Here is a 16,304-nt window from a genome sequence, read left to right as displayed (position 1 = left end):
CTGTGAAAAGTTTTCAGCCAAGGAAATGCAGATGAACCCAAACCAATCCTTATACACCACACAGGTACATGGTTACAGGAATAGAAAGCAGCATCTCATGTTGGTGAGGGTGTGAGAAAGGCAAGCACAGGTTCACATGTGAATTGACTGCCTTTTGGTGGGGAGCAAAGTGACACCAGAAGTCTGAAGAATTTGCATATCCAGAGCACTCTGGACTTGGTAACTTAACCTAAGGAAAGAAATGCATAAACATTATGCATATAAGGATATCTGACAAAGTTTTAGGGGAGAAACTAACTTAAAATGCTCAATATAAGAGAGATTTTAATTAAAACTTAAATCAGCCAGGGAGCAGCAGCACATGCCTATAATCCAAGTGGTTCAGAGGCTAAAGAAGGAAGATCACAAGTTCAAACCCAGCCTCAGCAATTTAGTGAGACCCTGTCTCAAAATAAAAAATAAAAAGGGATGTGGCTGAGTGGTTAAGTGCCTCTTGGCTCAATTCCTGGTATCAAAGAGAGAGAGAGAGAGAGAGAGAGAGAGAGAGAGAGAGAGAGAGAGAGATACTTAAATACTTAAACCATCCCTTTATAAACATTTAAGCCTGGAGAAAATATTCCTGATACTTAGTCTTTAAAATATAGAACTTCAAGCCCATCATGGTGGCACACACCTGTCATCTCAGTGACTTGGAGGCTGAGGCAGGAGGATAACAAATTTAAGGGCAGCCTTAGCTACTTAGCAAGACATTGTCTCAAAATAAAAAAAAAATAAATAATAAGGGGCTGGGATAGCGCACTTACCTAGCATGTGTGAGGCACTGGGTTTGAGTCTCAGCACCACATATAAATAAATAAAGTTCTATCAACAACTAAAAAAATTTAAAAAAAGGGTTGGGGATGTAGTTCAGTGGTAGAGTACTCCTGGATTCAATCCCCAGTACTGCAAAACTACTTGTTTGTTTGCTTATAGCTTCGAACAAGTATTCAACCAGAGCCACTACTAGAGATTTATACAATAAAGTGAAAATAATTATGACTAGTTAATGAGATCAATGAGTCTTTTTTCTATTGTAGTCTTCTCCTTATTCAATAAATACCTAACATTTATCTCAGATAAAAGTAACTAAACCTCCGAACTAGAGTAATGGGTACATAGCACAAAGCTTTCTCCCACCCCAACCCTGCAAACTAGTTCAGCTCCTCAGGTACAAAGGCCTCCCTGCAGAACCACAGCCCAAGCCCTCAGTGACCATTAAAAGCAACATCTGAGAAGGGGCAGAGCCCAGCTCTCCAACTGCTCTTCCTTAGCTTCTCTGGGCGACGACCCAGGGAGGACCCACACTGAGCCCAGGTCAGCAATGATCCTGCTGCTGTGGAGGAAAAGGCCGTGTGCCTCACCTCTGAGATCCACAGAAGAGGGGCCAGGTTTACACACTGATCTGCCCTGAACCCTCCTGCTGCAGAGGTTTCCATAAACCAGTACTTTGGCTCTGTCGACTGAGGGTACGGTCACCCACCCTGAGGGCTGAACAACTACCTCTGGTCAAGGAGAGCAGTCATTCCCTCTGCTAGCAGAAAAGAGTGAGAAAAAACTACCTTGGCCTGGTCATCATACTTGTCAAAGCAGAGGTCTTAGCAAAGGCACTAAGAGCCCCAGCAACCAAAACTTGCTGTCTGGTGAGGGCTCAGCATAAACTGAGCAAAATGACCACAAGGGGAAGGGTGTCTATACAGTCTTGGTCTATGTGAGAAGCAACCCTCCCCACGGCCAGCTCCGCAACCCAGCTCCAGCAAAGGGGCAGAGGACAGACCATGTCAACAGTGGGCAAATGTTCAGTGGGTGCCCTGGCCAAACCACCACTGCGGGGAGACCTGTGGAGGCCCGCCCACCTGCCAAGGCCAGCCACTAGGGATCCCCTGTGAGAGACAGGTCACAGGCACCTCGTCCATGAGAAAGGGATTTCAGTGACAATACCTGGACATGGGATTTCAAAGTCATCTCAGCAAAATTCAGAAGTGCTACAAAGACTGCCAATCAACATGGCAGGTAATCAGCTGGCCTGTCCATCTTCTGTAAGTTCTAGCTATCTGTTATTCTTTCCATCCTTCTAAATTCCTCCACACCTGTATCTTGGATGAGGGGCGGAGGAAACTAGAAAACATACTGACTGATGAGCCCTGGGAGGTCTAAATGATTCTACTTGTCTGGGAAAGGCATATCCATAGGACTTTGAGGACTATATAAAATGAATACCCATGTTCTTATCTATATTAGCATCTGTGCTAAGCATTTTTAAAAAATATTTTTTTTTTAGTTGCAGTTGGACACAATACCTTTATTTCAGTTATTTATTTTTATGTGGTGCTGAGAATTGAACCCAGGGTCTTGCACATGCGAGGCGAGTGCTCTACCGCTGAGCCACAACCCCAGACCTGTGCTAGCATTGTAAAACATTTTGTGAGTTGACGATGGGATACCAGACCTTTATTTATTTATTTTTCTGTGGCCCTGAGGCTCAAACCCAGAGCCTCACATGTTCTAGGCAAGCTCTCCACCATGGAGCTACATCACCAGCCCTGTGTTGAACATTTTATGTGCCCCAGGCTTCAGACTAGATTCTGGGAAAATAACAGTTAATCAGAAACAAAGCCAGTCTCTGCCTTCAGGGGGCTTACAGGCTAATCCCTTAAAATGTCTATGTTAAGGAATGCAGAATCCCCCAGGTGGACAGTCAAGTCAAATGGGATGTCAGCCATGGTTTCTGGGGGAAGATGTAAGGCAGCCCCCTGTGGCCAGAAATGAAGTGAGTCAAGAGATCCTCTACTCCCCACTAAAGTCTGCATAACCTGACCCAGAAAAAGCGTATAAAATGAAAGTTTAACATAAAACTAATCAACAAAATCACTGACAATCTCCCCTTCCTTCCCTCTCTCTGCTGCACACCCCCTCCCCTGTTTTAAATGAATGGTGGGACGCAGAGGGTGGCCACAGAATTCTCCCAAGACCACATGTACCTATCAGCGCCACCCAGCCCAGAGCATGCCAAGGATTTCAGGCAGAGTATAAACTCCATTGGCAGGCTAAACTGTTTATATGTACTTGATTTAAAAATACACCACCAGGGTCAGCATTAACACCAGGGCCTTATCACCAAGGCTCTTTGTGAGCTGGTCACACAAAGCTGGGCAAGGACTCACCTGTCTTTGAGATATGCCTCGGATTGCAAACTGTCTAACAATGATGCCTCAGTGAGATTACAATAAAGTCACCAAATATGCATGCATTTGAGAAAAACACTTTCCAAACCCAAGGATTCTTTACTGTTTATAAATATTTACTTCTTTTTGATCCCCCAGCATATAATATTTGCAGTTGCTCCAGAAACCAAAGAAACATGGAGCAGGGACACAAACCACAACTAAAAGAAACAATAAATAACAGATGGCAAGACATATGTACATGCCACCAACCCCCTTCACCAAAAAGGAAAACCAAAAATGGATGGCAAGACACACGCCTAGAGAAGAAGCAAGCTCTTCATAATCACATTCGAGACACCATTTGTAGAGCACCAGCTGTATGGCCAGAACTGTGCTAGGTGCTTTAAGTCACCCAAGAGTTATAGGACCCATGACTGGCCTTAAGGGATTTAAAAACTTGAAATGGAGTAAGTGCAAGAAGAGCAGTATTCTTTCTAGATACCATTGTGTAGATACAGGTTTGAATCCCAACAAGTCATTCAACCACCTGGACCTCATATGTATAAGTCAGAGGTGAGCCAGGTGAGGTGGGTGCACTCCTGTAATCCCAGCAGCAGCTCGGAAGGCTGAGGCAGGAGGACCATGATTTCAAAGCCAGCCTCAGCAAATTAGTGAGCACCCTAAGCAACTCAGTGAGACCCTTTCTCTAATTAAAATATTTTAAAAAGGGCTGGGGCTGTGGTACAGTGGTACAGCACTTGCCTAGCACATGTGAGGCCCTGGGGTCGATCCTCAGCATCATATAAAAATAAATAAATAAAATAAAGGTAGTATGTCCCTCTACAACTAAAAATATTTTTTTAAAAATGATGGAAGTAATGTCTCATAGGCTTAAGATGATTATTCAATTAGTTAATGACAATGGATCCTGCTGCCAAAAGAATGTAAATTGCTATTACTGCTGTCATTTTAATTCTAACATTTCCTCAAGTTTCTGCCTTGTCCTAAAAATCCTACATTACTTCACTTCTGTCTTCATAACAAGTGTCGTGAGGTAGGCACCCACTAATTATCCTCATCTTACAGAGGGAAACTAAATACATTGACCAACTTTGCCCAGAGGCCACCACTCTTATCATTGAGCCCCATAACAACATGGCTGCTCCATCCCTTCCCCCACATCTCTCACACCCAGACACCTAGGATGCAGGAGTTCAAACAGGAAGAACACACAGTGTTATCCCCCTGAAAACCCTGAATCATTGCTCTGGGATAATCACTGGTGAGCAGGGCCTGAACTTATTCGAAAAGCTCAAAAAAAAATACTTCAATTCAGGCTCTCAAGTCACATTTGTTTTAAGTATTGATTCTGATTAGCCGATGCTGGTGACTTTTTTAAAAAGATGTCACCTGTCTCAAAACAAAAGGGAGGAACATCAAGAAATAAGTGTAGTGATCATATTGCTTTCCATATATTGACATGTCTAGTTTAGGCATCATACTCTCATATCCAATCATCTGCCAATTTCACCTACATGTTAATTTTTTTTAAAAAAAACTCTGAATAGAATTTTCCAACTACAGTGTAACTTTAAACTTTTGTGATTCTTCTACATTTAAAAGGAATGCCATTTCCCAATATACAACTCCCAGATGTAGAATTCAAAGATGATTCATCTCACAGAACAAGTGTTCTGAGACATCAGCTCCAAATAGAGGAATAATTTGGAATTCCCTTCTCTCCCTCAAAGTAAGAACTCACCTCCATCTGCTTTTTTGCTCCACCAAAGTTTGCTTTCAATTATATTTCCAAATTCTTTTAACAATAACTGCCCAGCGTCTGGCACCAACACAACTGATACTTTGAAGTGGTTCTCAGGCAAAAAATAAGGAGAAAGGAGGGGAGAATCATCCATAATTTTCGTTTTAGGTCAAATAGTCTCTCTGACGTACAGAATCGAACAAACCACAAGCCATGGCTTCTCGCGGAGGGTCTACATTGTAAGGTGCACCAGCAGTGGAGGAGATTTGGATCTGTCTCTGTACCTTCTGCTGGCTCCTGAGAGGAACACAGGCCATCGGCGCAAAGAAGATGGTCCTTCCTGCACATCTGTGTTCCCAAGTCACTTCTGTCAAGGGCTCCCCACTTGCCAATTAGGAATACTCACACTTGAGGGGCAAGGCTTGTTAGAACCCCCCCCCCAAGATAAACAAGGAAATCCTGCAACCCTTTCTGCCCTGAAAGAACAGGCCCATCCCCAAGACAGAAAGCCCTGGGGCAATAAGCAAAATATTTTTTAAGGATTCCTTCAGACATGAAACTGAACACCCCAAATTTCCAAGCATAATGGAGAATAAAAAAGGGAAGCATGAAGAATTCTCTAATCAGAGAGACTTAGAGGATCCTCTGGGAGAGGAGAGAGATAAATAATAGATGCACCAGAAGGAAGTCCAGGAGAAACAGAATGATTGATAGTGACATACTAGGCTCCTGGAAGGGTAGGAAGATCACTTGGCCTATTTTGATCCTCAAAAAACACACTGGAAAAAAGGTCATCTTAGGGGCTTACAGGGAAAAAGCTTTTCTGAAAACGTAATTTTCTTGGACTGTTTCCTTTGGTCCTTAAGTAGTCTAAGTCCTGTTCAACTTTTTGTCAAGAAGTTCCAAACCACTAACTGTGGCTCCAATTTTACTGCTTGTTAGCTGTAGCCCCAAACAAAGCTCCAAATTATAAGGACGTGTTCTAAAGGGGGGGGGGAGAAAAAGTCAAAAGTGAGTTTCAACTTAGAAAAATTTACATGATAACGAATGAGTGAACACTCCCGAGGCTGAGGTAGGAGGATCAGAAGTTCAGAACTAGCCTCAGCAATTTAGCAAGGCCCTTAGGGAGACCCTGTCTCCAAATAAAAAGGGGCTGGGGATGTGGCTGGTGGAAGAGCAATGCTGGGTTCAATCCCCAGTATCCAAAAAAAAAAAAAGAAAAAAGAGAAAAGCTCAAGAATTTCCACTGAACGCAGTAACAAATTTCATGTGGAAGAAATGTAGATATTTAAGGCATAGAAAATAAAAGCTTCTAGATTCTGCATGGTAAGTAAATCTTGTAGGAGTCTAATTTCTACAGGAAACAAATTTTTCAAAATTGTCACTGGACGAAGAAGCAACCCAGACACATCTAGGGAGACTGGAAAATTCTGTCTGAACTGGATCAATAAAAGGAGGAGAATGAGATTCAAAATTGCAGAAGGAAACCACTGGGCTCTACATACTAGGCTGCTAAGTTTCCACCCTGAAAGGTACACTTGAGAGGTCTCCTCTGAAACCTGCCATGCCCCTTGCTTGGAATTAGTCAACGTTTTCTTTGAGCCTAAAGGGAAAAGGAAGCAAGGTTGAGCACCCTTTATCCAAAATGCTTCGGGCCAAAAGTGTTTCAGATTACAGATTTTTTTTCGATTTTAGAATGTATGCATGGCAATGAGACCCAAGTTTATACATGAATCCACCTATGATTCATATGACCTGGAGGTAATTTTATATACCATTTTAAAATACGTCTATGTGAAGGAAAACAAAGTTTCACAGTATGGAATTTTCCACTCATGGTGTCATGCCAGGACTCAAAAATTTCAGATTCTGGACTATTTTGGATTTCAGATTAAGAATGTTCAACCTGTGCTTTCTTTGTGGGATATTTGCTTTTCCTCAACAACACCTAAAGGTCTATGCAAGGGTCCCTCACTGAGGCTCCTACCATACACCCTCTTGCTCTTTGCTGCCTGAGGTTTCAATCTAAAGATTCCACTCAGAGGCATCAAACATGCGAATATCATTTTATTTTATTTTATTTTGTGCTAGAGATTGAACCCAGGGTTGCTTAACTACTGAGCCATATCCTCAGTCCTTTTTATATTTTATTTAGAGACAGGGATTCACTGAGTTGCTTAGGGCTTTTATAAGATGCTGAGGCTGGCTTTAAACTCACAGCCCTCCTGTCTCAGCCTCCAAGCCACTGGGATGCAGAACATTTTTAAAGGTGAGCGCAGTGGCCTGTAATCCCAGCAACTTGAGAGTCTGAGGAGGTTCACAAATACAAGGCCAGATTGGGCAATTTAGTGAAAGCCTGTCTTAAAATTTAAAAAAGAAGAATAAAAGATTGAAGATGTAGCTCAGTGGTAAAGTAACCTTAGTATTGATCTCCATTATTGCCCCCCAAAGAGTACTTTTCAATCAAGTATACTAAACACCGACCATCCTGTGATGTTATTCCCTCTTTGTTTCAATCAGAACAAAATCATAAACCTGAACATGCTTTTGTGTGCTTTTCCACACAAAGCACAGCAACCATGGGTGTCCTTCCCTTACACTCAAGTCCCCTGCAGTAACACAGAGCTCAGCAGCACTGCAAATACTGCCATCACACAACCCAAGTTTCCAGGCACTTCAGGTAGAGATGAAAGTCAAACAGCCCTCAACAGATAGGAAATTAAGGAACCAGCCCAAGATCCCATTGGCAATCAGCAGCAGAGAAACCCCAAGGTCTTCTGAAACTCAGCCACATGCTATTTTTCCATTTTACCTCATTCCTGCCCTCATAGCTTTAGAAAATTAAGTTTTTTCCTTTTAGGTCAACAGCTTTCAGCCCTCACCCCAGTTAAGAAACTTACAAGATATCATGCTCACTAGGTGCAGTGACACACACCTATAATCCTAGTAGCTCAGGAGGCTGAGGCAAGAGGATCAAGAGTTCAAAGCCAGCCTCAGCAACTGAGTGAGGCCCTAAGAAACAGTGAGACCCTGTCTCTAAATAAAATATAAAAAAGAGCTGGGGATGGGGCTCAGTGGTTATATGCCCTTGAGTTTAATCCTTAGTATCAAAAAAACAACAAAAACAATAAAAAAAGATTTCATATTCAACCAAGTACTACTGGAGACCCACAACTCAATAAGATTTCATGTTGGCTAGTCTTTAGGACAGTGCAGAATAGAGTATGACTTACTCATTTCTAAGTGCTGTTTCCAATGGAGATGTGAAGAAATCCAAACATCTCCACATCAGAGTGCCTAATTTTTCTCCTAGGCAAAGCATAGCCCTTCAATGGAACCAAACTACTCATGTCCTATACACAGGCACTCAATCTGAGAAGCCAGTCAGAGGCATTTTGCATGAGGAAGCCCTTGATGGCTACAGAACACTTATTTTGGTTAGCTCTCTGAGTCTCCTCTCCTCCAAACAAGGAGGAGCACCCGCCCCATGGGGCAGCAAGCCTCTGCATCCATCACTCAGTTCCATCCACAATTCACTTCCTGGAAGCAACATGCTCTTCTGGCTGTGTATACGGTTTTGCAAGCACTGGGAGCTGGTGTGCCAGACACTCACACCAGTCCAGGTGTCATTTACCAGAGACCTCTGCTCACTCAAAAAAAAAAAAAAAGTGCTGAGGGAACTAGCCAGAGATCACCACTGCTGAGAGGAGAGGAAGGCCCACCTTCTACACTTGCTGGAGAAAAGAAAAAAATAGACTCTGAGCTCAAGTTGTCCTAAACTTTGAGGGCTTTTGCACCTTCCAGGATTTTCTCTGCCATGTCTGGGGCTTAAAATAGTCCTGAGAGCTGGGGGTGCAGCTCCGGGGATGAGCCTGTGCTTATTCGCATGTGAGAAGCTGTGGGTTCCAGCCCCAGCCCCACAAAACAAACACATAAATCACTCCCTATTCAAAAAAAAAAAAAAACCTCAAAATCAGATGTTCAAGGTCTGTTGAGCTTGATTATGTGATATGAAGGCAAGGAGATAAAAAGACAGAAGTGAATACCAAAGGACCATCTAGACAAGCTGTGTACTTAGAGAAAGAAAGAGGTGGGAGAGGAGAAGGAAGGAAGGAAGGAAGGAAGGGAGGAAGGGAGGGAGGGAGGGAGGGAGGGAGGGAGGGAGGGAGGGAAGGAAGGAAGGAAGGAAGGAAGGAAGGAAGGAAGGAAGGAAGAAAATAAATCTCAGTTTAAGTTCTGGAAGGATTTAGTCATCTAATTTGCATAAACAGGATGGGAAGTGGAAAAAATTCCTTTTTTCTCTTTAGCTTCTCCAAAAGAATTGAAATCAGCATACTAGAGTGATGCTCTTGCTTCTGAATTCAGGTCATCTTCCCTCAATAAAGAACAAGAATGAAGGTTTGTTCTGCCTCAAGGACCTCCCTGCCTCCCCACTCACAATTCCAATAGGCCATAATTCAGTTTTCAGAACGTTTAAGCCAACATCATTCTGTGACTAAATATGGTGCTTACATTTACGCCACAGGAAAGAGTCTAAGGTAGAGTGTATTTAAAGATCTCCTGAAGCCATGCTCCCCAAAATAATTTCAAAGAAATCAAACATCTGAGTTCTAAGAAGTTCAGCTTCTACTAAGGTTCTTGGAAGCTGGAATAAGGCTTGGCAGTGTCTGCTGCTATTTATGAATGTGCTGGTTGAACCATGCCAATCTCACCTATGTAATGGGATTGGGAGACTCAGTTATGGCTCCGCTACTATAAGTGACTGCACTGAATAAATTTTCTTCAGGTCCTATGAAGGAAACTATGTTCCCCTCAACCAGCTCTATTCTTTCTATTCACAATACATTCACATTCACTATTAAAATGTTTGACTTCCTTTATGCTAGGCTTAGAAGCAACTCCCAAATTAGATGCACTGCTTGGGGGGCAGGGAGGTCCCATAAAGCCCCAGGTCTCCTGCTATCTCAAACCCACAGCCTGAAATTGTTTGAACTGGCTGAAGTAAAATCTGGTTCATGTGCTTATAAACTAGCTCAAAGCATTTTCGAGACATGATGTATTTACAGGGTGTAAACGCCATGAAAATACAAGAAACGTTATTGTATCAGATACAGAAACTTTCTCCACTCCTGCCTTGCAGAATCACTGACAGGAATACAAACTGTATAAATATTCTCACAGAAACTTCAGAGTAAGACTAATGGTTTGACACAACTAAAAATTAGAGGGAAAACACATCTATGTGACTCCTTTTTAATCAGAAATAAAACTGCACAGATATTTTTCAAAGGATACTATATGCCATGTCACCCCATGATAACCAAAAATCACACGCTGCTCAAATCTTGAGATCTAATCAGTTAACACCATAATGAATGTAATCAAGTCTCCTGAAGCTCTAAATACCCAGTTTGGTATTTATTCATCGTCAAACGTGTGAGTATAAAAGAGTGCAATTTTCAAGGTATTTATTTAAACTGTGTGAAATGTCACCTCTAGGCAACAGAAAAGCCTTTAAAAAAACAAACAAACAAAAAACTCTGTTCTGCTTCCCAAAAGGACAAGGCAAAGTGGATCTTGTGACTACAGGAAAGTGCAAACAAGAGGACACTTTGTCCTCTCCCGGAAGTTACTGTTTGGGAGCTAAAGAGCCTTCCTCACAGTGCCTCTGACACATGGATGGCATGGAGTCACACTTCCAACAGGTGAACATACTCACTAAAGGAAAAACCACAACTCTCCAGGCTGTCTCAACTGAATAAAATACTATTTCAGGGCAGTACCGGGTTCTGCCTCCCAGTACCCTAGGACCACTGATTTTTCCCTGGGTCAGTGAACTCTTCTGGGAAAGATAGCACCTAACCACAACTAAGGGGTCCTCACCAGCTTCTGCATTGTATGGCGCTTGCTTGTGGAGCAGTGTGTCCTGTAGGCCAAGCTAAAGATGTGCCCCATTGTGACAGACACAAGATCTTCACCTTAAAAAAAAAAAAAAAAACTTCTCTTCTTTCCCTCACAGTAGCCAGGCTCAGTCTGTGTGTTCTGTGATTGAACCACAGGTGTGTTGGTTAAAACTTCTATCACCAGTTTTCTCCTTTTTAAACAGTGAATGTCATGCCTGAGGTTACAACTGCGCCTCCCTTATGTTCTGGGAAAGATGACATCTATTCAACTGAGAAGTGGACTATTCAAGCAAGGCCTTTTCTGGAAGGTACTCAGAGGTCTACAGAGATGCTGCTCCTGATAAATGGACAGGACTTGACTCGTGGACCGAATTTTTTATAAGTAAAAAAAAAAAAAAAAAAAAAAAAGGTTATTCTATTCCACCCTATTTACAGAAATTGAAAGTCTTTTTCTCCCCCCTGCCAAATCTCCTCTAAGAAGTGTCCCACCAACTCCAGACAAGTTAAAATCCTGACAGCACCGAAATGTGCTCTTTTGGGAGAAACAAACTGCTAAAATCAGTCAAGACCCTGGCACATTCTCCTGATGCAGCATGACTCCAAAACTAATTTGCACCATTTATGGAGGAGAAACTGGAGGGTGGGCCCAACCCCACTGGATCATGAAGCACAACTGGGGCTCCAGGGAGCACGCAGGAAGGATCTGGAACACAGTTCCCTAACATGCCAATCAAGCAGAAAAGGACAAATTCTGGGTACTCCCAGATCTCTAAGAACTCTTAAAAAGCTCCCTTTCCCCTGAGTACCTTCTGGAAGGGATCCCTTGACACCCCACCACCACCACAACCATCTCAAGTCACTATGGTCCTTCAGATCTAGAGGCTGCTACACACATACACTCATTAATAAATAATGCACGTGGAACACTGGAGTCCCCTTCATTCATCCCCACTACAATACTAAGGAGTACCAACACCCAAGAGGTGGGAGAGGAAAAAATCATATCCACAGAATTCTGCACTCTGCTCCAGACTTCTCCCGCCCTCCATCCTCAGCCATAACACAAATATGCTCATCTCCACTTTTCACTCACTCACTAACCCTACAACTTCTCACCTCCACACCCAGAGGACCCACACTCATAGGCCTGCAGACCAGGATCCACAATCTGCTCATGTCCATGGGCCCATGAGGCGCACTTGCTCACCTTCACAACCCTAAGAGACTTACACCACCTATTGCTCACTTTCAGACCTCCAAGACCCATGCTTTCTCACTCACCTCCAAACCTTCACTGTCCACGACCGCTTTCCAACAAACCCCACCAGTCCGACTCGCTAACCTCCAAACCGCCACGACCCATGATGGCTGGCCTCCAAACCCACAAGAGGTACATGCTCACCTTCAAACCTTCACGACCCCATCTTCCCCTGCCCCCCCCCCCCCCCCGCAAACCCCAAAGTGAGTCACTCACTTCCAGACTCTCAAAAGATACACACACTCCCCTTCAGAACTTCAAGACCCATGATCATCGTCCTCTAAACCCCATGGCAGGCCCACTCACCTCCAGATCCCCACGACCCACACTTGCGTAAGTCCAAACCTTCGTGATGCACACTCGCTCACCTCCAGACCCTGACACACGCTCTCTCTCTCTCTGCCCCCCATGCACGACCTCGTCTCTGCCACCCCAAGCAAAGTCCTGCAGCCTACACAACTCCAAACACAACCAATCTGCACCCCTTCCCGGGGGCCCCGTCCCGTGCCCTAGTGACAGAGCCACTGGACGCAGGGAGAGCGAAAAGGGCGGCACTCACAGGCTCTGTGTCCAGGCGGGTAGGTCCCCGGATGGCGTCGCCAGTCCGCGCCCGCTGCAGTCCAGCGAGTCCCCAATGCAAGTGCAGGCGGTCGCGCAGGGCGCCCGCTGACCGGCCTTCAGGCGACGCCGGCTTCAGGCGACGCCGGCTTCAGCTGAAGCAGGAGCAGCAGCCACAGGAGGAGCAGGAAAGGCGAGCATCGTGGGGCCCGAGCGCTCCCCAGACCAGCCGCGCCATCTTGTCTGGAGCGCGCCTAGAACTCCGGGCTGCCGGCCGCAGGCGCCGGCGGGCATCTTCCTCTGGGATGGGACGCAAAAGTTGTAGACCTGGGGCTGGACGGCTTCTTGGGGCTCGCAGGGCCCCGTGCGCCTCGCTGTGGCAGCGCCACGTGCAGGGCGCGCTCCGGCAGGGTGGAACTCGCACCGCGAAAGCCCCGCTGCCCTCTCTGCAAGCGTCCAGGCTGTCCAGACCCCGCCCCCGAACTCCTGGCCGCATACACACCCCCTCGCCCCGGCGCCCGTGGCCCAGGTTGGATGTTTTGCAACAGTGCTGCTCCATGCTCCCGCCTCTGCTCATTGGCTGCCGTGTCCACAGCGGCCAGCCTGGAGGGCTATTGGAGCGCTTGCAGTGATCCTGCCCCGCGGCCTGCCTGGGCACCCCGCCCCCACCCTCTTTTCACACCCTATGTGTGAAGTCGGGAGAGTGGGAGGAGAAAGGGAGGAATGTCCCTCGCCTCTGCTGCCCATCCCCCCCCCTTTTTTTTTTAAAGAGGCAACAGGGTTGTCCTGACTGGCCGCACATTCCTGGGCTCCAGTGACCCTCCTGCCTCGGCCTCCAGAGAAGCTGAACTACCAGGCTTGCACGCCTAGCACCTTTCCTGCATTTTAAAGGAAACCTACAAGGTATTGATATAGAATGAGGTCTCAGGATGCAGAGAGAAGTCATAAAGATAGGCGCTCCAGGCCTTGGGGGACAAGGGAAGTTCAGTTAGGAATGTATGGCTGGCACTTTGGAGCTCTCCAGCTTGTAAACAGGGCTATGGATTTAAATCAAACTCATACCCATTTTCCAGCAGCAAAGACAGATTTAAGACATATTTCCTTCTTAGTTATTTCCTTAGGGATGGCTCCTTCCTCCTAGCACAATCTGGAGCTGGTTTCTGCACCTGCCTTGTTCTTGACATCTTAAATCCCTCAATATGTCCTTATTTACCAAAATGAATGTGCACTGCAGAAACCAAATCTCAGAGGTATACCCACTGCCTCGCCCCTAGTTAGTTGAAGAATACTTGTGGAAATCCTCCAGACTTCGATAAAAGGGTTGCTGTCTGGTTGTTGTTGCTGAGTTTATTTTGGTTTGTTTTGTTTTTTAAATCAGATTTTTTAAAAGACAATTTTCAAGAAGGCATGTGTCACATACTCCAAAATACATGGAGAAATAACAGTAACAAAAATTCTAACTTTGGCTCGTACAGATAAGAACATAGTAGCCATGTGTAATAACAGTGCATGGAAATAAGGTTTACACACAAAAAACTTTCTGAAAAAAAAAAGAGATTAGCACTGATATATATATCTGCCCCTCTGGGCGTTTTGGCTTGCCAGTATCTTTCTGTCTTTTCACAAGAGTATGCAAGTTTTTAACATAACCGCACACATTGTCAAGAAAATTAAGCGGGTTCATGTCTGTTGAAAAACATTTGCTTCAGACATTGTGACTTGTGCTTTATGGAAACATGCTGGAAGAGAGGGTCCTCAGAAAGAAAAAACAAAAAAGGGGGGGAGGGGATTTTTCCATATTCAGCACAATTTAAGGGGTTTGTTTAAAGATGAACTAAATGGGTTTTACCTTTCCTCAGCCATCTGAGAACTTCTTGTCTTTAAGAAAAATTGGGCTTGGACTTGGAGACTAGGTAATTACTGTGTCCTCTCAAGTCTATTTCCAATTCTATCTTCTCTGAGAAGTATTTCATGATCTTCCTTTTCCATTTGGAACCCTTGAACATTTCATTGCTCCCTTTTTCATATTTTTAGAACTGGAAGGGGCCTTAAATTTGGTTTGGCCCAACTTTCTAATTCAGCATATGTGAAAGCAAAACTTCAAACATCCGGGTTTTCCATAAGCCACTTGACAGACTGGAGGGCCTGGGTTTACAGATCATGTCTCCTGTGTTCTCTCCACTGCACAGTGCCACCTTCCCAACCTCATCATTGCTGACACATCTGATAGACATGTGGGTATTCTCTTCAACTTAAGTAACCACAGCAGAGATGCTTACAATTTGAAAGTGCTGCCCTACTTTCTGAAAATACTTATCCTCACTCAATATGAGTTTTTCTTTTTAATCAGGATATTCATATGTCAGAAATGTTCACAGTGAGATGCATTTCTATCCATGAGTCTAATTCTTAAGCATTTCTCTGTTTCATAAATATGAACTGAATATATTTGCCTAGGTTCTAGGCTTTTATTTTAATAAAGCACTTTAAAGCCAAATACATCATGATGATATTAATTTCCAAAGAGAAGCTTTTATGAACTCTTCTACTACAATCAGAAATTATTTTCTGAACTAAACTACAGCTTTCAGCTTTTATGATGAAGCAGTTAGCAAAGGTTGAAGATGTGCTGAAGAGGCACTGTATTCTCTCCATGACCCCCACAGTGCTTTGTTAATTTCCAATATGATCTGGGTGCCTGCTTTTCTTTTGGTTTAACCTGTTAACATGTTTTATTGTCAATGTACCCATTATTAGCAAAGATTGGTTCAGAGTCCCTTGCAAAAGATAACATAATAATAGTCAATTAGCAAGACCTTTTTATTTTCTGAACATCTTAGCATAAATCCTATATGCTCTTCCTTGTTAACTCCATCTAGCAGAACCATTCTTATCTTTCAAAGCCTAGCCAAGTTCATGACAGAATCAGAAGAGTTCTTACTCACACCTGTCGGTTGTTGTATATATATTTACTCTTGCCACTATTCCATACCACCTGCATGACCATGCAAAATAGATTGATAACCAAAAAATAGTCCATGTGGGAATTATGGCAGAGATGAGCAGGGATTTTGCTATGTGGTTTTTCCTGACCAAGAAGAACTGTCACCATACAAGCTTGTCACATAGTTTGAAAATAAAGTTGGAGGAATTTCAAAATCTTTAGCTTAGTATGGTAGTAATAGTAGTCTGTCTTTGATACAATTACAATATTATTATTAAGCTAATGTCAGCACAAGACAATTGTAATCAATTATAACAGTAAACATAAAGTTCTGGAATTAAAAGTTATTATACAAAATACCCAGTTAGACTATGCACCAGCTATATAATTTTATGTGATGTAATTATAATTCTAAAGTTCTGAAAATTTTTATATGAAATAGTGTTTTAGGATAAATAGTCACTGAACAAATTTTAGAAGTGTAAGCCTATAATAGACATGAGCATATCATTTAATTCATCTTTCTCTGTCTTGGGAAAGGACTTTATCTAAATGTATCTTAATAAAACTTTTCTCTTAAAAAAAAGAAGAGGAAAAATGGATCACGCCTTTTCTTAGAAGAATGTTAGTATACTTCATTAAGAAATAAAAATGGATCCAGCAGTCTCACTTCTGA

At 43.5% G+C, this 16,304-nt stretch overlaps 1 protein-coding gene across 1 annotated transcript in view; it reads right to left on the bottom strand.

The window, feature by feature from the left end:
* LOC143386391 (leucine-rich repeats and immunoglobulin-like domains protein 1) overlaps positions 1 to 13,243 on the bottom strand; it is an 85,601-nt gene extending 72,358 nt beyond the window's left edge. Inside the window, 3 exon segments of the mRNA XM_077108274.1 lie at positions 12,686 to 12,804; positions 12,807 to 12,900; positions 12,960 to 13,243. Of these exon segments, the coding sequence (XP_076964389.1) occupies positions 12,686 to 12,804; positions 12,807 to 12,900; positions 12,960 to 13,243 (497 nt within the window).
* Between the last annotated feature and the right edge of the window lie 3,061 nt (positions 13,244 to 16,304).

Source organism: Callospermophilus lateralis, unplaced genomic scaffold (assembly GCF_048772815.1).
Source record: "Callospermophilus lateralis isolate mCalLat2 unplaced genomic scaffold, mCalLat2.hap1 Scaffold_323, whole genome shotgun sequence".
NCBI classification, from domain to species: domain Eukaryota; kingdom Metazoa; phylum Chordata; class Mammalia; order Rodentia; family Sciuridae; genus Callospermophilus; species Callospermophilus lateralis.
Note: the sequence above shows the minus strand (reverse complement) of the source record. Positions and strands in the feature narration are given on the sequence as shown.